General features: G+C 33.6%; 1 protein-coding gene across 1 annotated transcript in view; it reads right to left on the bottom strand.

Annotated features, from left to right (window-relative positions):
* SLCO6A1 (solute carrier organic anion transporter family member 6A1) overlaps positions 1–26741 on the bottom strand; it is a 96514-nt gene that overhangs the window by 27996 nt on the left and 41777 nt on the right. The window contains exons 10-11 of the mRNA XM_032403546.1: positions 13010–13163; positions 1028–1215 (exon numbers count right to left, since the gene is read on the bottom strand). Coding sequence (XP_032259437.1) covers positions 1028–1215; positions 13010–13163 — 342 coding nt within the window. The remainder of the gene's footprint in view (positions 1–1027; positions 1216–13009; positions 13164–26741) is intronic.

Here is a 26741-nt window from a genome sequence, read left to right as displayed (position 1 = left end):
ATCCTGGGTCAAACTCTCCAAGCTTTAATCAAGGCACCTCTAAGTATCCACTGTACTATGTGTTTTTCTCCCGCTATTATACTCTAAGCAACTTGAAGGCAAGGCATGTATCTTACTGGTCCCTGTAATTTTAGTCCAGACACAGATGAATGGATTAAAAAGCTGCTTCACTGTAGTAATATGTCCAACTTTTGTCTACCATCCAAACTGCAAGTTAATTGAAATCAGAAATCACATATTCCCAAGTTCTCAGAATTTTTTTTGCATATGTTTATTCATGTTTTCTAGTCTGCTTTCCTAGGCAACAACAAATCGCTCCTCATGACTTAAATTATGTTAACCTCTTGAAAAAAACTTGAAAATAACAACTGACTATTTTCCTAATATGATAAAAAGAAATATTGAATGTATTCACATATTCAGAAAGAACAAATAAATAGCAAATGTTGCTTTAATTTAGAAAAACTTGTGTACTGATTTTCTAAAATTTTTTAAGTTATCATGTTCTTTGCTAATGACACTGATTTTTTCATAGTCAAATTGGTTAATATAGAAGCAAATATTCAATAAATACCTGTAATTAATGAATCAACATAATCACATTTGTGTTATAATTAAGAATTTTCTATTTATGAATTTTCCAGGTGTATTAAATTAAAAATTTAGTTTTAAAGTTAAGCTAAATGTGTTATCTATAAGCTTTATGTAAATAAATTAGATAAAATAAAAAATTAAACATATACATGAATTTTGACAATGTAACAATTTTCCTATATATGAAGTTACCATATTATAAGTTAAATTTAATTAAAACTAAGTGTGATAGTTAGAAACTTTAAGCAAATAAAATTAGTTAAAACAGAGAAATAAGAAAATATATGAATTTTGACAATATAGCAATTTCTTGTCTTGCAATTGCTATCTCAAAACAAAAGAATAAATCATTTATAGCAATATTCTAAAATCTTCCTAAAATTGGCTTTCTCATGTATTAAATGAACAATGATTTTGAATAATATATACATACCGAAGGATGGTCAGGGTGCATGGTATACCAGAAAAAACAGAAAATAAAATTGTAGAGAAGATAAAAGCAATGAACAAAGGCAATTTATAGCACTTTGTATCACATGCCCCAGGTCTAGCATCAATAAAATCACCTTGATCATCTGAGGTTGCTAATCCTGCTTGGATACAAGAACAATTGTAGTATGCCTAGGAAAATGAAAATAAGAAACAATCTTTTAGAAATATAAAACAAAACTCCTGTTATTGTAAAATAAAATAAAATCAACAACTGCAGGGACACTAGCTAGTTTTATTAGTCAATATTCTTACATTAACTCTGCCATTCATTATTTAGAAATGAAATATTAATGATAAGCCGTAGGTATTTTATGTAACAAAATGCGTGTGTGTGTGTGTGTGTGTAACTAGAGTTACTTTGGATAAATTCTATTAATTTAAAAAATTTCACCAAAGATATTTACTTTCAATTGCACAAATGGAGAGCTGTATAAATTGAGGACAATTAAGACAATGAATAAAGTGGATTTTTAGCTGGGACTTGAAAAATGGACAGTTACCCAACTGCAGAAGGTTTTGGAACCATGAGAAAAAGATAAGACTTTTGTATGTAATGATGAGGGCTGTTACCTATTAGGCAAAGTAGGCACAATGCCTAAGGCCCACAATACTTTAAGAGCCCCTTTAAATGTTTTAGTTATAGTGCCTCCTAAAATTAAAGGAAAACTGAACATAATAATAATGAATAAATAATAATGAATAATAATGAATCCAGCTGGGATCATGCTTGTCTTCATACCAATGAAGTTTTACACTATTTTTTTTTTTTAAGTGAGGGAAGGGGCTTACAAAGGCAAAAGAGTCTAGAGTCAATTAAAGTCACAATGTAGCCCTGAATGAAAATTTTGGGTTGTTGTTGTAGGATTGATAAATCAAAGAAGATGAATAGGTGATATTTTCTAAGAAGAATTAAACAAAGTTTGGTGATACAGAGACTAGTTATAAACTTATTAATCTACTGAAAATATTCTAACTTTGAAAAAAATAATAAATTCACCAGAAATATGGAACTAGGTTACTAGTTAAAGAATAAGAGGAAACAAAGATGACTTGAATTTGAGTGATTCATAAAATCATGATCCAAAATCATGTCGGCTTCTTTGGGGCAGTTGTTATGTGATTACTAGATATGTTAAATAAAAAATGGAAATATCCAAATATTCAAATTGCAATTAATTCATTCCACCATATTCTTTTTAGTGCCCATGTGTCAAACACTATTCTAGGTGCTGGGAAAACACAGTAAGCAATACAATAGAACTCCCTGCCATCATGTAGATAACTTGGATGAGACAGGTAATTAAAAAAAAAAAAAAAAAAAAAAACACTTTATAATGAAACACATGGTGACATATACTTTGGAGAAAAAAATAAAGCAAGGAAAAAAATATAGGGATTATAGAAGTGAATTTAGCATGATTAGGGAATGCCTCGGTGATACAGTGATATTTGAGCAGAGATTTGAAGAAGGTAAGGAAGTGAATCATGTGGTTACCTGAAAAAAGTATATTCCAGTCAGGGAAAAAAAAAAAAAAAACCTCAGAAATTGAAAAGCCTTGGGTTGTGCAAGTAAGGGGAGGGGCAGAAAGGGAGGGAGAGAATCTCAGACTCCCCGCTGAGTGAGGAGCCTGACATAGGTCCGATCTCACAACCCTGAGATCATGACCTGAGCTGATTTTCTACTAGGCCTTTTTATTATCTTAACCCAGTCAGAAGCCAAGGAAGCTCTCATCCTATAGTTCAGTCTCCTTGAACAATGAGGAATGTAGAGAACAGTGAAAACTAGACCTGGAGATTAGACAAACGATAAATGCATAATAAATGGTTGCAGACAATAGAACCTGGGCTGACAAAGGGGAAAATGAAAATATGAAGAAGGTTTAGTGAGTAAATGGTAGAATCAAGATATTAGGTCCTGGAAGGGTTGAAGGATTGTGGAGTAATATTGAAAGTAATATAACCAAAATGCCAAAAGTTACATTAAAATGAAATAGTAAAATATATTCAATTCAAATAATAAAAAAAAGAAGAAGTTAGATCTAAATCCACTATATCAATAATTACAAAAAATTTCAGTAGTCAAAAACTCCAATTAAAAGAGATTAGCAGATGGGCACCTGTGTGGCTCAGTTGGTAAAGTGTCCAACTCTTGATTTCAGCTCAGGTCATCATCTCAGGGTTGTGAGATCAGACCCAAGGTAGGCTCCTTACTCAGCGGGGAGTCTGAGATTCTCTCCCTCCCTCTGCCCCTCTCCCCACTTGCACACTCTCTCTCTCTCTCTCAAATAAATAAGTAAATCTTTAAAAAAAAAGAGATTAGCAACATTGAAGAAAAAGCAAAACCATATTACATGCTGGTTATAAGAAACACTTTAAATGTAGACACAAATAGTTGGAACATAAAATGATAGAAATAAGATACACATGGAAACAGTCAGCAAGAGAAAGCTAAAGTGACTATTTAATGGGCACCTGGGTGGCTGAGCCAGATAGGTATCTGCCTTCGGCTCAGGTCATGATCCCAGGGTCCTGAGATTGAGTCCCGCATTGGGGAATCCGTGGGGCGCTCCATGGGGAGCCTACTTCTCCTGCTGCCCCTGTCTCTCCATCTCTCATGAATAAATAAATAAAAATGTTTAAAAAATTAAAATAATTTAAAAATAAAATGTAGATATTAAGACAAAGACAATTACCAGAGATGGAAAAAGACACTTTATAAAGGTGAAAAGAACTCAGTAATAAGATGTAACAATTATCAATGTATATACACATAACAGTCTAAAAATACATGAAGCTGAAACAAAGAGAGAAATAGACAATTGTAAAATGTTATTGGGAGATAAAATAATTGGCTTATAATTAAGAGAAAAACAAATACAAGTAAGACTCATGGATGATCGACATGATTCACCTAATAGCAAGAACTTTAAAATAGTGATGATTAATAATTTCCAGGAAATAGAGGGGGAAATGGATAAAATATTTTAAATTATGTGGAATTTCACCAGGAGTTTGGATCCTACAAAAACATAAATGTTAGAACTGAAAAACATGGTGACTAAACACAGTGAAAAGGCCTATTTGTAGTGGGTGTGGGGCAGAATTCTAAGATGCCACCTAAGATTCCCACCCCCTATTGCATAAGCCTGCATGATTCTGAGGACTATGAATTGATGAAATTTTCTCTCCTTACTAAATTATATTATGTGATATAGATGACTGTAAAAGAGAGAGGATAAACCTCATCTAACTAGGTGAGCCTTAAAAAGTACTGGGATTTTTCTGAAATTAGAGATTCAAAGCATGTGACATAAGAGTGATCATCTGTTGCTAGCCTTGAAGACAAAGAGAATCATGCAGTAAAGAATGGGGGTAGCCTCTAAGAGCTAAAATTGGTCCTCAGTTGACAGCTAGCAAGGAAACAAAGACCTCATTTTTTACATCCCCAAGCAACTGAATGGCCAATAACCTGAATGAACTTGGAAGCAGATTCTTCCCCAGAGCCTCCAGAAAGGAGCACAGCCCAGCCAATACCCTAATTTCAGCCTGTGACACTCAACAGAGGACCCAATCATGGCATCTTGACATATGACCTTAGAACTGTGAAATAAATAGAATTATTTAAAGACACTAAGCCTGTGTAATTTGCCAGGTAGCAATAGTAAATTAATACATGGTTCCCCATTCTCCCCAAAAAAGAGAAGAGAGAGTAAGGGAGAAACAACAGCTGAGAATTTTCAAACAGATTCACATAAATCTACAGACTAAAGATGTTCTGTGAAAACCAAGCAAAATAAATGTAATGAAAATCCAGTCTAGGCCTATCAAAGTAAAACTGCTGAAAACCAAAAACAAAGAGAAAATCTTAATAGCCACCAAGCAATAAGAGATATAAGACAATCAAATGGTGTCTTTTAAATGCCAAAGTGGCAGGGTTGGGGGTGGGCAAATCACTGCCAATATAGAATTCCAGACCCAGCGAAACAGGTTTTTTTTTTCAAAAATGAAGGTGAAATATGGTTCTTCAGGAAGAAAGAAAGTAATCTCATATGAAAACATGGAAATGCAAGGAAATGGGTAAATGTAAGTGTATATTGATTTTACAAAACAATAACAGTATATGTCATTTAAAATACATGAAGAAATACAGTATATGATAAAAATAACACTAAGGTGGGAAGTGAGTAGTAAATGAAGTTAAAATATTCTAAGGATGTGTCAATGAAAGGAGACTTTGAAGCCTGGCTTCTTGTAATTCTTAATATTTTGGGTGAGATTACATCTCCCTCCATAGATAATTAGAATGAGGCTTCTATTGTAATAGAGCAACCTTTGGGGAAAGCACCATGATCCTGATATTTAAAATGAAAGCTATATCAGCTAGAAAAGAACTAGTCTCAGTGACGAGATCATGAAGTAATGCCCAAGATTTCTCTAATATCTATATTAAGGAAATTTGAAGATCTTTGGTAGCACAGATAGGAAAAATGCATGTGGCTGTCAATGAGACAAAACTGCCCAGGAATGTTAGCAGTATGAAGAAAAGATACCTATTTTCAGTTTTAGTAAGGCTCTAATTTTCTATAGAAATTTAGAAATCTTCAGAGATATTTTCTACCACTCAAACTTTTGTATGAGTTAATTGAAGAACATCCGATTCTAATTCACTTTTACTCTGATGTTTTAAATATAAACATTTAATCAGAATTATTTCAGAGCTAAAAAATATTTTTTAACCAGGCTCCACGCCCAGTGTGGAGCCCAACATGGGGCTTGAAATCACACCCCTGAGATGGAGACCTGAGCTTGAGATTAAGACCCAGACAGTTAACCAACTGAGCCACCCAGGTGCCTAATCAGAATTATTTCAAAGTTGACATGTTTTGATTGAAAAAATATTTTCAATGGAGGGAATTCCATTAACATCATTTAGATACATAATTACTTTTTACATATACTGTTCCTTTTATTTAATCATCATTTAATAAAATTATTTATATTGGTATCAATTCTTCCCCATTTGAAATTAAAGCATATTTTATCTATTAATCATTCCATCCATATCAAATTGTATTAATCAAATTTCATTAATTAGCTTCTGCTAGTTTCCACTTTCCTTCAGAGCCATTAATTCTATCGAGGCTAATTCTGGATAATTTCTAACAGGTCTAATATTTAATATTTGTCAAAAATATTTTATTCTTCTTTCAGTTTTTATTAAGTATCAAATGTTACCACACAGTTTGAGTAACTATTTTGTGGATTCTTTCTATCACTGTTACTCATTGAGTTAATTACTCCTTAGAAAAATGCAAGAAAATTATAAAGACTTTTATGAAAAAGAAAAAAAAAATCCCTAAAATAGGATTCTCTAAAAGGGAATCTCCCAAGAAAGGAAAGAAGGAGCTATATGGTGGATGGCTGTTTTAGCTCATGAATATCACATGGGATCAAAACACCAAGGTCAAACAATTATGCTTTATACTGTGGTGAAAACATGAGCATTTAAAAAGGTCATTTATGGGGTGCCTGTGTGGCTCAGTTGGTTAAGCGACTGCCTTCAGCTCAGGTCATGATCCTCGAGTCCTAGGATCGAGTCCCTCATCGGACTCCCCACTCGGCGGGGAGTCTGCTTCTTCCTCTGACTCTCCCCTCTCTCATGCTCTGTCTCATTCTTTATCTCTCAAATAAATAAATAAAATCTTTAAAAAAAAGGTCATTTACTTATTTTAAATTAAAATGGTGAGAGAAAGTTAGTAGGAGTATAAAGTAAGATTCTCCATAAGATAATAAATTGCTGAAGAGAGGTAAGGGACATATAGGAGTTCATTATGCTTTTCTATTTTCTATTACATTTAAAGTTTTCCACAGCAACATATTTTAAAGATTTTAAGTATCATTTAAAATATATCCTGTAACATTTAATAAGAAATATTTTTAAAGGGTATGCAATCTTTTTTATATTGATATTCATTAAAAACAACTGAAGATATATTATTAAATCATATACTAGTGAAAACCTGACTATGAGGAACTGGAGTTGGTCAGGTATGCTAATATCTTTAAAAAAAAAAAAGTGATCATACAGTTACAGATAATAATAATACATCATATTATTATGTAGGTGCATAAATAACAAAGGACTTTATTGCTTGCTATGGGGGTGGCATAATGCCCATTGGTCAGGATAAATAAACCTCTCTGTTGCTCTCTCCCCCTCACAAAGACCAGCCAGAAAAGATGAGAGAGAAATATAGAGTTTTTAAAGACTGTGTCCCTACTTTGGTGCCACTCAAAAGGAAGAAGCTGAAGTTATCGTGCATTATTTAGCTAACAGCAGATTTATGCAACTTTGGACATAAGAAAATTAACCTGGAGTCAAATAAGTAACAGAGTAGTCAACACTACATGCCAAAATAAGAACATGTCTCTCGAGGTTGGTAGAAGGCCTAGGGAAATAAGGAATTCTGATGGTTATGCCCAAATATGAGGAAATAGGGAAATTTTAAAATGAGTCCTGATAGATGTAAATGGCAAAAGACAAACAGGGGTAACATATATTCAATTGTAAGTCATTTGTATTGCTGCCATATAAATCTTCTCTTACCTTTCTAGGAAGTCTGATACGCTTATAAAGGCCTTGTATGTATGGTAATCTCTGGCACACAATGAAGGGACTGATTTTCCATCTGAGTTAATGTGGACAGAAATAGAAAGAGCAAGAAAGTGTAGTATAGATACTTTTAATTCCTCAGAAGAAGAAAAAACTGAGTGAAAGGTGAGCAGAAGGATAGTATTGGTCAACCCAATGCTGTGAGAAAGACTGTGGTTCAAGATTTTGGTGTGGATGGGTGCTGCAGATAGGTAGGGGAGAACCAAAATAAATGACATAAGTAGAAGATAAAATATTCTCTTAAATTGCTTCTTTCAACTTTGCTACTGCAAGAGGTAGATAGTAACCTATTGCTTTTAAACTATAAAATTGGGATGATGGAAAAAAAAAATTGGGATGATGGAATACATGGATGCATTTTTTTATTCAAGTATAATTAACATAGTGTTATTTTAGTTTCAGGTGTACAATATAATGATTCAACAATTCTATATGTTATTCGGCGCTCATCCCAATAAGTGTACTCTTCATCCCCTTCACCTATTTCACCCGTCCCCCCACCAACTCCATTCTGGTAACCATTACATTGTTCTCTATAGTTAAGAGTCTATTTTTTTTGTCCTTTTTTTCTTGACTGTTTTGTTTCTTAAATTCCACATATGAATGAAATCATATGGTATTTGTCTTTCTCTGGCTGACATCTCACTTAGCATTATACCTCTACATCCATCCATATTGTTGCAAATAGCAAGATTTCATTTTTTATAGCTGAGTAATATTCCATTATATGTGGGTATACATATATATTTATACACTCACTTTGTGTGTATACACACACACATATATGAGTATACACACACACACACATCTTTTTTATCCATTGATCTATAGATGGACACTTGGGTTGCTTTCATATCTTAGCTATTGTAAATAATGGCACAATAAACATAGGGGTGAATACACTTTTTCCAATTAGTGTTTTCATTTTCTTTGGGTAAATATGCAGTGGTAAAATTACTGGATCATATGGTAATTCTATAATTAATTTTTCGAGGAAGCTCCATACTCTTTTCCACAATGGCTGCATCAATTTACATTCCCACCAAAAGTGTATGAGGATTCCTTTCATTCCACATACTTGCCAACACTTGTTATTTCTTATGTTTCTTGTTTGAGCCATTCTGACAAGTGTAAGGTGATATATCATTGTGGTTTTGATTTGCATTTCCCTGATGATGAGTGATGCTGAGTATGTCACATGTCTATTGGCCATCTGTATGTCTTCTTTGGAAAAATGTCTATGCATGTCCTCTGCTCATGAATAAGCCTGGGTTTTTTGGTGTTGAGTTGTGTTATTAATCCCTTATCAACTATATCCTTTGCCAATATCTTTTCCCATTCAGTATGTTGCCTTTTTGTTTTGTTGATGGTTTCCTTCACTGAGCAAAAGACTAATTTTGATGTGGTCCCAATAGTTTAATTTTCCTTTGCTTCCCTTGCCAGAGGAAACATATCTATAAAAATGGCTGATTTCTATACATGATGTCAAAGAAATTACTGTCTATGTTTTCTTCTAGGAATTTTATAGTTTCAGGTCTCACATTTAATCCATTTTAGTTTACTTTTGTGTATGGTGTTAAAAAGTGGTCCAGTTTCATTCTTTTGCATAGAGTTGTCCAGTTTTCTCAACACCATTTATTGATGAGATCAGCTTCTTCCCACTGCATATTCTTGCCTCCTTTGTCATAGATTAACTGACCATAAAGGTGTGGGTATATTTCTGGATTCTGTTCTCTTCCATTGATCTATTTGTCCATTTTTGTGCAAGCAGCACACTGTTTTTATGACTACAGCTTTGTACTATATCTTGAAATCTGGGATTGTGTTTTGTTCTTCTTTTTCAAAATTGCCTTGGCTATTTGGGGTCTTTTGCAATTCCATACAAATTTTAGTATTATTTGTTCTAGTTCTATGGAAAGTGCTGTTGGCATTTTGGTAAGGATTGCATTAAATCTGTAGATTTCTTTGGCTAGTATGGACATTTAAAAAATATTGGTTATTCCAAACCATGAGCAGAAATACCTTTCCATTTGTATTGTCTTCAATTGTTGTTATCAATGTTTTATAGTTTTCAGAGTATAGGTCTTTTACCTTTTTGGTTAAGTTTATTAGCAGGTATTCTTTTTAGTGCAATTATAAATGGGATTGTTTTCTTAACTTCTCTTTCTACTTCATTATTAGTGTATAGAAATGCAACAGACTTCTGTATGTTAATTTTGTGTCCTGTGACTTTACTGAATTCATTTATCAGTGAATTTTCCGGGTGTAGTCTTGAGGATTTTCTATATGTAGTTTCACATCATCTGAACATAGTGAAAATTTTACTTCTCCCTTACCAAATTTGAGTGACTTTTCTTTTCTTGTCTGATTGTTGTGGCTGAGACTTCCAATACTGTGTTGAATAAAAGTGGTGAAAGTGGACATCTTTGTCTTGTTCCTGATCTTAGGGGAAAAGCTCTTAGTTTTTCACCACTGAATATGGTGTTAGGTGTGGGTTTTTCATATATGGCCTTCATTATATTGAGTTATGTTCGCTCTAAACCTACTCCATTGAGGGTTTTTATCATGAATGGATGTTGTACTTTGTCAAATGCTTTTCTGCATCTATTGGGAAGATCATATGGTTTTAATCCTTTCTCTTATTGATGTAATGTATTACACTGATTGAATTGTGAATATTGAATCACCTTTGCAATCCAGCAATAAATCCCACTTGATTGTGGTGAATGACTTTTGTAATATTTTGTTGCTTTCAATTTGCCAATATTTTGTTCAGGATTTTTGTCTCTATGTTCATCAGAGATATTGGCCAGTAGTTCTCTTTTTTTGTAGTATTTTTATCTGGTTTTGGTTCAGGGTAATACTGGCCACATTGAATGAATTTGGAAGTTTTCTTTCCTCTTCTATTTTTTGAAAATTTTAAGAATAGGCATTCACTCTTCTGTAAATGTTTAGTAGAACTCACCTGTGGAGCCATTTAGTCCTGGACTTTTTTTTTGGGGGGGGGGGAGTTCTTTTTTTTCCCTAGTTTTCATTTAAATTCTAGTTGGTTAACATACAGTGTAGTATTAGTTTCATGTGTTGAATTTAGTGAGGCAACACTTACATATAACACTCAGTGCTCATCACAAGTGCCCTTCCTAATCCCCATCACCCACTCAACCCATCCCCCTGCCCACCTCTCCTCTAGTAACCATCAGTTTTTTCTCTATATAATTATGGATTCAATTGTATTGCCAGTAATTTGTCTGTTCAAATGTTCTATTTCTTCCTGATTCAGTTTTCGGAGGTAATATCTTCCTAGTAATTTATCCATTTATTCTAGGTTATACAATTTGTTGGCATATATTTTCTATAATATTCTCTTATAATCCTTTGTGGTGTACAATTTCTTACAATTTCTATGATGTCAGTTGTTATTTCTTTTGTTTAATTTCTGATTTTATTTATTTGAGTCCTCTCTCTCTCTCTCTCTCTCTGGTGACTCTGGATAAAGGTTTATCAATTTCCTTGATCTTTTCCAAAAAACAGCTCCTGGTTTCATTAATCTGTTCTATTGTTTCTTTAGTTTCTATTTATTTCTAACCCTTATTGTTTGCTTTCTTCTACTGACTTTGGGTTTTGTTCTTCTTTTTCTAGCTCCTTTAGGTGTAAGGTTAGGTTGTTTATTTGAGATTTTTCTTGCTTCTTGAGGTAGGCCTATATTGCTATGATCTTTCCTCTTAGAACAGTTTTTGCTGCATCCCAAAGATTTCAGATCTTTATTTTCATTTCTCTCCATGTAATCTTTTTATTTCCGCTTTGATTTCTTGGTTGACTCATTTATTGTTCAGTAGCATATTATTTAATCTCCATGTATGTGTGTTCTTTCCAGATTTTTTCTTATGATTGGTTTCTAGTTTCATACCATTTTGGTCAGAAAAAAAAATGCATGATATGATTTCAATCTTTTTTTAATTTGTTGAGACTTGTTTTGTGGCCTACAATGTGATTTATTCTGGAGAAGGTTCCATGTGCACTTGAAAAGAATGTGCATTCCTCTGTTTTATGATGGAATGTTCTGAATATATCTGTTAGATCCATCTGTTCCAATGTGTCATTCAAAGCCCCTGTTTCCTTTGTTGATTTTTTTGTCTGATCTGTCCATTGATGTAAGTATAAAAGTCCCCTACTGTTATGGTATTACTATTGATTTCTTCCTTTATGTCTTAATAGTTGCTTTATGTATTTGGGTTCTTCCATATTGAATGCATAAATATTTACAATTGTTTTATGTTCTTGTTGGATTGTTCTCTTTATCATTATGAAGTGTCCTTCTTTGTCCCTTGCTACAGTCTTTGTTTTAAAGTATATTTTGTCTGATATAAGTCTTGCTACCTAGCTTTCTTTTCTCTTCCATTTTCATGATAAATGTTTTTCTATCCCTTCACTTTCATTCTGCATATGTCTCTAGGTCTGAAGTGAGTCTCTTGAGGGCTGCATATGGATGGGTCTTGCTTTTTTATCCACTCAGTCATCCTATGTCTTTCATTTGGCATGTGGTCTATTTATAGTTAAAGTAGTTATAGATAGGTATGCCTTTTGTTACTTACTGTCATTTTGTTACTTTTTTTTAATGGTTGTTTTTGTAGTTCTCCATTCCTTTCTTCTCTTGCACTCATTCCCTTGTGGTTTGATGGCTATCTTTAGTGATATCCTTGAATTCCTTTCTCTTCATTTTTGGCATATCTATTTTAGGTTTTTGATTTGTGGTTACCATTAGGTTCATCTATAACATTCTACGCATATAGCCATCAATGTTAAGTTGATAGATACTTAAGTTTTAAACCATTCTAAAAGCACTACATTTTTCTCCCCCCCATTTTATGTATTATATTTTGCATCCTTTTGTAAATACCTTGACTGATTTTATAGATATAATTGATTTTACTGCTTTTGCGCTTTAATCTCCATCATTGTTTTATAACTGATTAATCTACTACTTTTATTATGTTTTTCTTTACCTGTGAGTTTTTTTCTTTCATAATTTTCTTACTTATTAAGGCATGTTTTAATATAGAAGTATTTTTTCCACCACCAATTCCCATAAGCCCTTTGCATTATGGCCACCTAAAGCAAATATTCTTTTCCTGTTTAAAAAAAAATTATGGGTAAAAAAGCTTTTATAGAGAGCTAGGAGTAAAATGTAAATATCAACTACAAACTGAACATCTTATTAGAGAGGGAGAAGCATAATAAAAATATAATTACCTGGTGACCATTTAATGTTTTGGATTGTGTACAGCCTGCAAAGCAAGGAGAAAAATATCCAGTATTATCTCTTCCACAGATAGCAAAATAAAATGAAGATGAGCATCTACAGTGAGAATTGCAAGGAGCTGTCAGGTTTCCCAACTGTCCTGTTCTGTAAAAAAAGAGATTTTATGTAATTATACCACAGTATTATTCTTATTAATGTATATATCAGAATATCAATGAAATCCATAAAAATATGATTATTGAAATATAATTTCTTTTTAAGAGGTTTATTGAAGTATACTCATATATATAATAAAGTATACAACTTGAATTTTTTTATATATGTATACACTTGTGAAATCATCACCACCATCACCACAATCTTGTTAACAAACATAATCATCACCCCCAAAATTTCCTTGTGTCCCTTTGTAATACCTCTGTCCCCTGGCATCTGCTAATGTATTTTCTGCCATTATTCATTAATTTGAATTTTATAGCATCTTAGAAATGGAATCATACAGTATGTACACTTCTTTGTCTGGCTTCTTTCATGCAGTTATTCTTTATATGGTCTTTGTATGTTGTATGTTGTATGTCTTCATGTCTCTTGGGTAAATACTAAGGAGTAGGATCATACAGTAGGTGTTCATGTAACTTTTTGAGAAACTGTCACTTTTCCAATTTGGTTGTGCTATTCTATATTACCATCAGCAGTGTATAAGAGTTTCAGTTGCTTTCTACATTCCTCACCAACACTTAGTATAATCAATCTTTTTTTTAAATTTTTTATTTATTCATTTGAGAGAGAGAAAGATTGAGAGAACAAGTGGGGTGAGGTGCAGAGGGAGAAGCAGGCTCCCTGCTCAGGGATGTGGGGCTCGATCTCAGGACCCCGGGATCATGACCTGAACCAAAGGCAGATGCCTAACAAACTGAGCCACCCAGGCACCCCGTTTTTTAATTTTAGTCATTCTAACAAGGATATAGTAGTTTCATATTGTGGCTTTTAATATTCGCTTCCCTGATGGCTAATGATGTTGGTCATCTTTCCATATGCTTATTTCTCATCTGTATATATTTGGTTAAACGTCTGTTCAAATCTTTTGCCCATTTTTATTGATTATTTTCTTATTATTAAGCATTGAAAGTTCTTTATATATTCTGGAAACAAATCCTTCATCAGATATATGATTTTCAAACATCTTCTCACAATCTATGGCTTGTTTTTTCATTCCCTTAACAGGGTCTTTCAAAGAGCAGAAATATTTTATTTTGATGTAGACCAATTAGTCAATGTATTTCTTGATGGATAATGTATTTAGTGCCATTATCTAAGAAAACTTTGCTGAATCCAAGTTTACAAAATATTTTCCTATATTCTTGGTACTTTATATTTTATATTCACATCTACAATCCATTTTAACTATTTTATGCGCTACATGATATGGACCAAAGTTCATTTGCCTACATATAGATGTCTATTTGCTCCATCATCATTTGTTAAAATGACTATATGTTCTTCACTAAATTGCCCATGCATCCTATCAAAAATAAATTATCCATTTATATGTGGGCCTATTTCTGGACTCTCTATTCTTTACACTGATATATTTGTCTGTATTTACACCAATGTTATTTTCTTTATTACATTAGCTAATAACTCTTGAAATCAAATAGTGTTGGTCCTCCACTTTTACTCTACATCTTCATCAGAATTGTTTTTGACTTTTCTAGGTCCTTTGTATATCATATGAATTTAAGTTATTTGTATAGTATCTTTTTAAAAAAGAAAGCTTGTTGGGATTTTGATTGTGATCGTACTGAATACATACATCAATGTGGGGAGGATTAACTTCTTAATATATTGAGTCTTCCAACCCATGAACACGGGATATCTCTCTATTTTAAAATTTAGGTCTTTAATTTAGTACAGGAATATTTTGTAGTAATTATGAATGGGGCTTTCACATCTTATATTATATTACCCTTAAGTATTTCTTCTTCTTGATACTACTGCTAATGGCATTTTTGTATTATCAATTTCTAGTTGTTTGTAGGTAGTATATAAAAACACCATATTTTCTTGTATAATGATCTTTTCTTCTGCAGTATTTCTTTTTTCTTAATACTGTTAACAGTGTTATTTTTGACACTAATTTCTGCTTATTTGTAGGTTGTATGTAAAAATACTGTAAATTCCTGCATGTTGATCTTGTGTCCTACAAACTTGCTAAACTCATTTTTTTTAAGATTTTTTTTTTTTTTTTTTTTTGACAGAGAGAGAGAGCAAGAGAGAGCACAAGCAGGGGGACGACAGAGGGAGAGGAGAAGCAGGCTCCCCGCTGAGCCAGATGCAGGGCTCGATCCCAGGACCATGGGATCATGACCCAAGCCTAAGGCAGACGCTTAACCCACTGAGCCATGCAGGCGCCCCTAAACTCATTTTTTAAATTATAGTGGGTTTTGGATTTTCTGTATAGACAATTGTGTCACCCTCAAATAAACACAATTTTACTTCTACTTTTCTTATCAGGATGCTTTTTCTTTCTTTTTCTTACAGTATTGTAACAGCTAGAACATCCACAATGATGTTAATATAGAAGTACTGAAAGTAGTTATCTTTATTATACCCCTGGTCATTCAATGTGTCATCATTGTCTTAGTCTGCTCAGACTCCTGTAACAAAATATCATAGCTTAAACAACAAATATTTATTTCACACAGTGTCTGGTGTGTTCCCTTCCCAGATTACAGACCATCACCTTCTCAGTGTATCCTCACATGGCAATTTGAGGGAAGTCTTTGGTTTATTCCCCTTCTTATAAGGACACTAATCTCCATCATCAGGGGGATGGTGGTCTACCCTCAGGACCTTATCTAAACCTAATGATCTCCTTAAGGCTCCACCTCCTAACACTATCACATTGGACATTAAGGCTTCAACATATGAATTTAGTAGGAGGGTAAACACATTCATTCCATAATAATCACTAAGTATAGTGTTAGCTGTATATTTTCATAGTTCCCTTCTATTCCTAGTTTCCTAGTTTATGAGGAATAGATATTGCACTTTATCATGGAGCTTTTTGGCATCTACTGTGATTATGGTTTTTTTCATTTTTAGTTTATTAATATGTGGATTATATCGATTGACTTTCAAATGTTAAAGCAACCTTGCATTCCTTTGATAAATCTTGCTTGATCATAATTTATTTCCCTTTTAATATACTATTCGGTTCAATTCGCCAGAATTTTGTTAATAGTTTTTGAATCTATGTTCATGAGAAAAATAGGTCTATAGTTTTCTTTTCTTACAACGTCTTTTGTCCAGTTTTGATATAAGGATAATGCAAGTTTCATAGAATAAGTTGGAAAGTATACACTCTTTTTCAATTTTCTGGAGGAATTTGTATAAAGTCAGATATTGTTTAAATATTTGGTTTAGTTCTCCAGTAAAACCATTTGGGCCCGGGATTTTCTTTTTCAGAAAATATTTAAGTACAAATTTGATTTAATTACTAGACACATATTTTTTTTTTCTTAAATGAGTTTGTGTCTTTTGAAGGATTTACCCATTTCATGGAAGCTGTCAGATTTATGGGCATAAAGTTGTTTATAACATTACCTTACTATCCTTTTAATATTGGTGGAATCTATAAAAACATCACATCAAAACTCTAACTCTTGATACTGGTAGTTTTCTCTGTCTAGAGGTTTAGCAATTTTATCAATCTCCTCAAAATTTGACCTGATTATACTTCCTCCATTGTTTTTCTCATTTCTACTTCATTGATTTCTGTTTTAATCTCAATCGTTTCCATTCTTGTACTTACTTTGGGATCAATATGCTTTGATGTTTCTAGTTTATTAAGGTAGAGGCAAGTGTCATTGGTTTGAGACTTTTTTCTTTTCTAATTAGGCTATATACATTTTCCCTTAAGTACTATCTTAGCGATATTCCATAAGTTTTGTTACTTGTGTTTTCATTTTCATTCACTTCAAAATACTTTACAATTTTTCTTCTGAAGAAATCATTTGAACACAAGTTATTTAGAAATTTGTTATTCAGTTTCCAAATGTTTGGGGCTTTTTCAGAAATCTTTTTTTTAATTAATGTAGTTCTAATTTAATTTCATAATGGCCAGGAAATTTAATTCCATTATATGACTTAATCCTTTAAATTTACTGAGACTTGCTTTACAGAATATGGTTTACTTTGGGTTTCCTGTGCTTTTAAAAAGAATGTGAATTCTTTGATAGGTGAAATGTTCTACAAATGTCAATCATGTCAAGTTGGCTGTTAATGTTATTCAAATCTTTTGTATCCTGAGTTTTTTTGCCTACTTCTATTATTAAGAGAAAAGTATCAAAATATCTGACTATATTTGTGGATTTCTATATTTCTACTTGTAGTGTCTAAGTTTTTGCTTCACATATTTTAAAGCTCTTTGATTAGACTCATAAACATTAAGAATTGTTTGAATTCTTGATGAATTGACCACTCTATCATTACATAATCACCTTCTTTATTCCTGCTAATATTTGCTCACAAATCTACTTGGTCTACTATCATACTCCGGCTTTCTTTAGATTACTGTTAATATGATACATCCTTCCCCATCCTTTTACTCATAATCCACTTTTGTCCATATTTGAAGCACACTTCTTTTACACAACATATATAGTTGGGTCTTGCTTTTTTTAAAAAATCAAATTGGAAATTTTCTGCCTTTTCATTGACATTATATGCAATTACTACTATAATTAGGTTTGAATCTATCCTTTCTGTTCATTTTCCTTTTTATCTTTTCTTTGTTCTCTTTTTTCTTTTTTTGCCTAATTCGAGATTAAACAAATGTTTTTATAAAATTCTATTTTAATTCATATGTCAATTTGGCTTATTAGCTGTGACTCTGTTAGTTTATGGTGCTTCAGAGTTTATATTATACATCTTTAACTTAACACAGTCTACCAACATGTGATATATGGCACTTCAAGTAAACCCATATTATGTTTATCTGTTTTAAACAATTATTTTAAAAAAGATTTAAATAAGAAAAAATACCTATAAATTACCATTTCCTTTGCTCTTCTTTGCTTTGTGTAGTTCATATTCTTACCTGGTATCATTTTATTTCAGCCAGAAAGACTTTTTTAAACATTTCATGTAGTGTAAGTCTGTTGTTCAAATATTATTTACATTTTTTATGTGTAAAATTATTTCTCCTTCATTTTTTATAGACATTCTGACTTGGTACAGAATGATTAGTTGACTTCTTTATTTTAGTACTTCTAAAATATTATCCTACTGTCTTCTTATCTGCATTCTTTTTTTAATTTAAATTCAATTAGCCAAGGTATAGTACATCATTAGTTTTTTATATAATGTTCAATTATTCATTAGTTGAGTATATCACCCAGTGCTCATCATATCATGTGCCTTCTTTAATGCCCATCACCCAGTTACCCCATCCCCCCACCCACCTCCCTTTCCACAACTCTCTGTTACTCTTATCTTTGGTCATTTGTATATAATGTATTTTTCCCACTCCTCACTGCTTTTAAGATTTTTTTTCTTTAAACTTATTTTGAGCAATTTGATTATTATGTAGCATGGTGTAATTTTCTTCATGTTTCTTGTTCTTGGTTTCCTAGGTCTGTAGGTTTACAGCTTACATGAAATTTTTAAAACCTGAACACAATTTCTTCAACTATTTTTCTTTCCCCAAGGCCCCTCCTTTGGAGACTCCAACTATACAAATGGTTGACCACCTGAAGTTGTCCAACTCATTGATCCTTCATTTTTGTTCATTGTTTTTTCTCTGTTTTCCATTGGATGTTTATTGTTATGAATTTCCAGTTTATTTAATCTTCTGCAATGTTTAATCTGTCATTAATCTCAAACATAGTATTTTCCTCAATCTTCCTGGTTTTTCATTGCTATATGCTCAACTTGGGTTTTTAAAAATATCTTTTACTGTGTGCCTGGGTGGCTCAGTCATTAAGCATCAGCCTTTGGCTCAGGTGATGATCCCAGGGTCCTGGGATCGAGCCCCGCATCAGGCTCCCTGCTCTGCAGGAAGCCTGCTTCTCCCTCTCCCACTCCCCCTGCTTGTGTTCCCTCTCTCGCTGTGTCTCTGTCTGTCAAATAAATAAATAAAATCTTTAAAAAAATATATCTTTTACTTAACTTTTTGAACATATGGAATACTAATATAATAACTGTGTAAACTCTGATAATATTAACATCTGTGTCAGTTATGGGTCAGTTTTAATCAACTGATTTAGCTTCTTATTTTATGGGTTGTATTTTTCTGCTTCTTTGAATTCCTTGTAACATTTTACTGGATATTGGACCTTGTAAATTTCAATATTAGATGTTGAATATTTTTGTATTTTTGTGAATATTTTTAAGCTTTATTCTGAAATGCAGCTAATTTACTCAGAAACACTTTTATCTTTCTTAGTTGATAGGCAGATTTGATAGGAAGAGCCAGAGTAGTACTCAGTTTAGAATTAATTATTACCTGCTGCTGAGACAAGATCCTTCTGTTTACATATTATGATTTTTGAGGTTTCATAGTTTGACTGATGAGAAAAGGTATTATTCCCAATCCTGTATGAGTGGTGTACACTGTAATTCTAATTCTTTTGGTGGACTTAGACTCAATAACTTTCTTCACACATATCCTAGTTACTACTTCGCTGGATTCTTAAAGGGGTCTTCTGCAGATATGTCCTCTAGTACACAATCCTGTGAACCCTAGTTTATTGGTCTCTCTGAACCCTCAGCTCAGGGAATCAGCCAGAATCTGTCTCATTCCCATTCCCTGTGCTACGACCTTAAAACTCTACTAAGGCAGTAAGCTGGAGGAATTGCAGGGCTCACCTTGAATGCTTCTCATGTCATGTACCACTGTCCTTCAATGACTGATTCCAATGTCTTGAAAACCACTGTTTCAATTTTTGTCAAATTTTTGGTTGTTTTGGTAGGAGAAGAAATCTGTTATCCCATCTTGGCTGGAAGTGAAAGCCCAGAACAATTTCCAAATATAAATTTAGAATGAAGCCAAAGGGTCTTACTTTATATTATTAATCATTTTAAAAAGTACCTACAGTTCAAAATCATTTTAAATTATTATATTCTGATTTATAAACTATATTTTTGAACAAATTTAGGTCTACAGAATAATTGAGCATACACAGAGTTTCCATATATACCTCTTTCTCCTTCTACACAGTTTCAGCTATTATTAGTAAGTTGCCTTAGTGTGGTACATTTTTTACAATTGAACTTATATCAGTTATTACATTGGTATTCCATATGTTCAAAAGGTCAAGTAGAAGTGTTTTTTAAGATTTAATTTATTTGACAGCGAGAGCACAAGCAGGGGGAGTGGGAGAGGGAGAAGAGGCTCCCCACTGAGCAGGGAGCCTAATGCAGGGCTGGATCCCAGGACTCTGGAATCGTGACCTGAGCCAAAGGCAGATGCCTAACTGACTGAGCCACCCAGGCACCCCTAGAAGATATTTTTAAAAGCCCAGATCAAATATGCAATTTTGCCAATAATTTTGCCTTTTCCAGAATGTCTTATAGTTGGAATCATATAATATGTAGCCTCCATACTGCCTTCTTTCACTTAGCAATATATACATATAAGGTTCTTCCATGTCTTTTTGTGAATTGATAGCTCATTTTATCACTGAATAATATTCCATGTATGGTGTGCTACAGTTTATCTATTCACCTACTGAAAGGTATGTTGATTGTTTCCAATTTTAGTGATTATGAATGAAGGTGCTACCAACATTCACTGACAGGTTTTTGTGTGAACGTAAGTTTTCAATTCATTTGGGTAAATACCTGAAAGCACAATTGCTGAATTGTATGGCAAAACTATGTTTAGCTATGCAAGAAACTGCCAAACTGCCAAAGTGACTTACCATTTTATATTACCAGTGGCAGCAAATGTGAGTCTTTTTTACTCCACATCCTCGCTAGCATTTGGTTTTGTCAGTTTTTTTGGATTTCAGCCATTTCAATAGATGTGTAGTGGTATCTAATTGTTGTTTTAAGTTGCAACTCCTTGATGGCTATAATACCAAACATATTTTCATATGCTTATCAGCGTCTGTACATCTTCCTTAGTGAGGTGAATGTTCAGACCTTTTGGCCATTTTTAATTGGGTTGTTTCTCTGTAAATTGATGAGTTTTAAGAGTTCTTTAAATATTTTGGATATGTCTTGTATCAAATACGTTATTTTTCTCCCAATTTGTGCATTGTCTTTTAATTCTATTAACAGTGTCTTTCACAGAGAAAGGTTTTAATTTTAGTGATATTTAACCTATCATTTTTTTCTTTCATACTTCTTTTTTTGGTGTTGTGTCACCAAATGTCATCACAAAACCCAAAGTTATCTAGATTTTATCCTATGTTATCTTCCAGAAGTTTTATAGTTTTGTGTTTTATATTTAGGTCTATAATCCATTTTGAGTTAATTTTGATTTAATCTTTGTGAAGCGTGTAAGTCAGTTCTGTCTCTAGATTTTTTCCGTGCTTTTTTTTTTTTTTTTTTTTGCATGTGCATGTTCAGTTTTTCTAGCACCATTTGTTGAAAAGATTATCTTGGCTACAGTCCAAGATGATGACATAGGGGTCTCCAGAACTGACCTCCTCCCAAGGACACCAAATCTACAGCCACACAGAGAAATTCCCCCTGAAAGAAATCCAAAAACTAGCTGAATACCTCCTATCCATTGGGAAAGTGAGAAAATTCTATCACCCACACTGAAACAGGTAGGAAAACCTGAGACACACTTTTACCATAAACTCTACCCCAGGCACAGTGCCTGATAATCAGGAAGGACCTCCCAACTAGCAACTTCTCCCTAAGTAGTGAAGAGTATGGACCCCACATCTAGTGTGCCAAATTTTAAGACTCACACCTGAGTTGTAGGCACCCAAAACACTTAGCTCCAAAAATCAATGGGGCTTGCATCCACAGATCCATGAGATTGTGGCAAAGAAGAAACCTTTAATGGGCTCTGCAGATTCACCATGGCTATCTCCCCAGGGCTCAGCACAGAAAGAGAAGGCAAAAAATGCTCATCTCTATCTTTGCCTGAAAGAGGCCTATCTGCATAATTTAAAAGTCACTACCTGAGGATCAGGCTTCTAGTTTAACCTGTATCCAGGGACTGATCACAATCCTCCCAGTGAAAGAGCCCCTTGATGGCCTGACTCTGATAACCAACAGGGCTTGCAGAGTTCTATAGTACTGTACCAAACAAAGAAACAGTTCTAACCAGCTATTCCCACAGGGCTCAGTGCAGAGGGAGCAAGCGAAAAACACCCATCTTTCCCATTTTCCCTGAAAGAGGCGTATTTGAATATTTTTAAAAACCAGCTGTCTGAGGGTCAGGTCTATAATTTAGAAGGCATGTAGGGGTTGACTGCAATCCTCCCCAGAGATCAGGGAAACCATTAGACGTCACCTTTGCCTTCTCATTTCAGCTCACTACAAATTGCCAATGTCTCCCTAGAAGCAGCTTGTACGTATGCTGGCATCCCCATTTTTTGTGGCTGCCACCCAAAGGATGGGTCTCAGGATTGTATGGCTCTCATAGCCAAAAGGTCTTGCACTGATGAGTCCCACAGGACCATAGCAGACAAAAAAGCAGTCATTAATGTGCACAGGAGTACCCTCCTGCAGCTATACACTCAACTCCAGCAAAGAGGGAACAGGCAAAAAAAAAAAAAAAAAAAGCACAACTCCCAGTTTCTCCCTGGAAGAGTCCAAACCACCTCTTTCTTACCTACTGCCTGAGGGTCTAGCTTCCAATCAGCCTAAATCTAGATATTGACTGTTATTCTCCCCTTTGGGACACTGAGAGATCTAGCACATTTTCAATAGGACCCACTAAGAACAAAGAAGGTAGTTTGGACAATCACAAAAATTTGAGAGACAACCAAGAGCCCAAGCTTGGCTGAATGATAGGTTTCATCTAATTATAATTATAGGTAAGGTTATAGTTATAGATAAGGTTTATCTGGTTAATATAGTTATTAAAAATAAATATAGCTATAAGAATTTGTTAATGGATACAAAGGGTAAAAAGACGTAAATTGTGACATCAAAACATAAAATGGGGGCGCCTGGGTGGCTCAGTCGTTAAGCATCTACCTTCGGCTCAGGTCATGATCCCAGGGTCCTGGGATCGAGCCCCACATCGGGCTCCCTGCTCCGCGGGAAGCCTGCTTCTCCCTCTCCCACTCCCCCTGCTTGTGTTCCCTCTCTTGCTGTGTCTCTCTCTGTCAAATAAATAAAATATTAAAAAAAAAAAAAACATAAAATGTAGGGTGAGAGTAAAAAATTAGAGCTTTAGTATGTGTTCAAGGTTAAGCTGTTATCAGCTTAACAATGATCATTAAAAATATATTTTATGTAAACCTCCTGGTAACCAGAAACCAAAAACCTATAGTAGACACACAAGAGATAGAGAGAAAGGAATCTGAGCATACCACTGCAGAAAATCATCAAACCACAAGAAGGACAGCAAGAGAAGACAAAAGGAAACAGGAACTGTATACAAGACAGCCAGAAAACAATTAACAAAATGGCAATAAGTCATACCTATCTTTTTATTTTACTTTACCTTACTTTAAATTACTTTAAATGTAATGGATGAAATTCTGCAATCAAAAGACATAGAATGACTGAATGGATAAAACAAAACAAAGCCGATATATATACTGCCTACAAGGGACTCACTTCAGACGTAAGGACACACACAGACTGAAAGTAAAGAGATGAAAAAAGATTCCATGCAACTGGAAGCCAAAAGAAAGCTGGGGTAGACCAAAAACTGTAATAAGAGACAAATATCATTTTATAATGAAAAAGAATCAATGCAGTAAGAGAATATAACATTTGCAAATATTTATTTATCCAACAGAGGAAAATCTAAATATATAAAGCAAATTTTAGCAGACCTAAAAGGAAAAACAGACAGCAATACAATAATAGTAGGGGACTTAAACACCCTACTTTCAACTAGGATAGATCATCCAGACAGAAAATCGGTAAAGAAACACTGGACTTAAAACTACACATTGGATCAGATGGACCTACAAACATTTACACAATATTGCATCCACAGCAGGAGAATATATATTCTTCTCAAGAACATATGGAACATTCTCCGGAATAGATAATATAGTAGGCCACAAAACAAGTCTTATTACATTTAAGGGGAGCAGAATCCTATCAAGCCTCTTTTTCAACAATAGTATGGAACTAGAAATCAATTTCAAGAAGAAAACTGGAAAATTCACAAATATGTGGAGATTTAAAAACATGCTACTGAACAACCAATGGATCAAAGAAGAAATCAAAAGAGAAATTTAAAAAATACCTTGAGATAAATAAAAGTAGAAATGTAACATACCAAAACCTATGGGATGCAGCAAAAGAAATTCTGAGGGAAGTTCACAGCGATAAAACCTACATTAGAAAAAAAGAAAGATCTCAAATAAACAACTTAACTTTACACTTCAAGAAACTAGGAAAACAACAAACTAAGCCCAAAGTTAGTATAAGGAAGGAAATGACAAACATCAGAACAGAAATAAATGAAGTAAAGACTAATAAAACAATAAAAAATATCTATGAAACCAAAAGCTGGTTTTTTGAAACGATAAATGAAATAGATAAACTTTCAGCTAGACTTGCCAAGAAAAAAAACAGGACTTAAACTTATGAAATTAGAAAGAGGAGACATCACAAATGACACAACACAAATACAAAAGATCATAAGAGATGACTATGAACAATTACATGCCAACCAATTTTTGTTTCTTGCTTTCATCTTTCCCTCTTTTTTTTTTTTTTTTTTTTTGCCTACTCTGGTTTTAATTATTTTATGAGATTCTATTTTCTCTCATCTGTTAGAATAGCAATTATACTTTTTATTTTTATTTTTAAAGATTTATTTATTTGAGAGAGAGAGAGCACATATGCATGAGGAGAGGGAGGAGCAGAGGGAGAGAGAGAACCCTCAAGTAGACTGCCTGCCAAACACAGAGCCCGACAGGAGGCTCAATCCTAGGACCCCACGATCATGACCTGAGCCAAAATCAAGTCAGATGCTCAGTCGACTGAGCTGCCCAGGCACACCAGCAATTAATTATATTTCTTAAAAATGTTTTAGGAGTTTCCCTAGAATTCCCAGTATACAAGCAAGTTAAGTCTACTTTCAAATAACACCATACCACTTCATGGGTAGTGAAGGTACCTTATGAGAGAATATTCCCAATTCCTCCTTCCTCTTTTATAAGATTTCTGTCATCGATTTCACTATCCATAGACTATAAATATCCATAGACTTAACATCGTATCACCATTATTATTTTGAACACAAGTCCTCAATTACACCAATTAAAAATAAAAATGAAATATTATATCTTCATTTACTCATTCTCTGGTGTTCTTTGATTCTTTATATAAACTCTAATTTCTGACTCATGTCATTTTTCTTTTTTCCAAAGAACTTCTTTAAACATTTCTTGCAAAGTAAGTTACTTGCAAAGCATGTTTCTTCATTCCTTTAGGTGGACTCAAATTTCTGATTCATACCATCTTTCTTTTTTCTGAAGAAGTTCCTTAAACATTTCTGGCAAAGCAGGTTTACAATTCCCATATTTTTTGTTTATCTGAGAATATCTTCATTTCTACATTTTTGAAGGACACTTTCATTGCACAAAGCATTCCAGGTTAATGGTTTTTTTCAGTCTTTTAAATATTTCATTCCATTCTCTTCTTGTTTGTAAGATAAGTCTGAGATAAATAATCCTCAATCCTCTATCAGTGAGGTTTTGTTTCTTCTGGATTTTGTCACTGTTTCCTGATTCTACAGGTTGAATATAATATGCCTAATTGTAAATTTTTTTTTTTTTTTTTTTTTTTTTTTTTGCTCCTTCTTGGTGTTCTCTGAGCTTCCTGGATCTGTAGTTTGGTGTTTGTTAATTCTGGAAAATTCTCAGCCATTATTACTCACTTCTGTTCCTCTCTGTCCTTCTTCTGGTGTATGTGTTGTACATTTGTTATACCTTTGTAATTGCTGCACAGTTCTTGGATATTCTGTTCGTTTTCTTTTCATCTTTTTCTCTGTATTTTTCAGTTTGAGAAGTTTCTATTGACATATCTTCACAGTCATTGATGCTTTCCTCTGTTCTCTCCAGTCTACTGATGGACCCATGAAAGGGATTCTTCATTTCACTTATAGTTTTTGCTTTTTGAAATTTACTTCTGATTTTTTCTTAGAATTTCTATTTCTCTTACATTACCTAGTTTTGCTTTTGTGTTGCCCACTTTTTCCCATTAGAGCCCTTAGCATATTAATCATAGCTATTTTATATTCCCAGTCTGATCATTCCCAAACCTGTGCCATATCTGAGTCTGGGTCTGATGCGTGCTGTGTTTTTTCAGTTTGCATGTTTTCTTGCCCTTAGAATAGCTTGTAATGTGTTTGTTGAAAGTCAGACATCATGTATCATGTTAACAAAAACAGAGGTAAATAGGCCTTTTAGAATTTTTAAAAACCTTTTAGGTTTTTATGTTTATCTGTCTCGGAGTTAGGCTGTGTTTACAGTTTGTTGTAGTTAGAGGTGGCAGAGGCCTCAGTTTCCCATGGTATCCTCATTCTGTCTTCCTGGTTGTCTTTGGGTTTCCCTGGAATCT

Source organism: Phoca vitulina, unplaced genomic scaffold (assembly GCF_004348235.1).
Source record: "Phoca vitulina isolate PV1807 unplaced genomic scaffold, GSC_HSeal_1.0 scaffold6, whole genome shotgun sequence".
Lineage (NCBI taxonomy): Eukaryota > Metazoa > Chordata > Mammalia > Carnivora > Phocidae > Phoca > Phoca vitulina.
The sequence above is the reverse complement of the archived record's forward strand: the minus strand, read 5'-3'. Positions and strand labels throughout refer to the sequence as shown.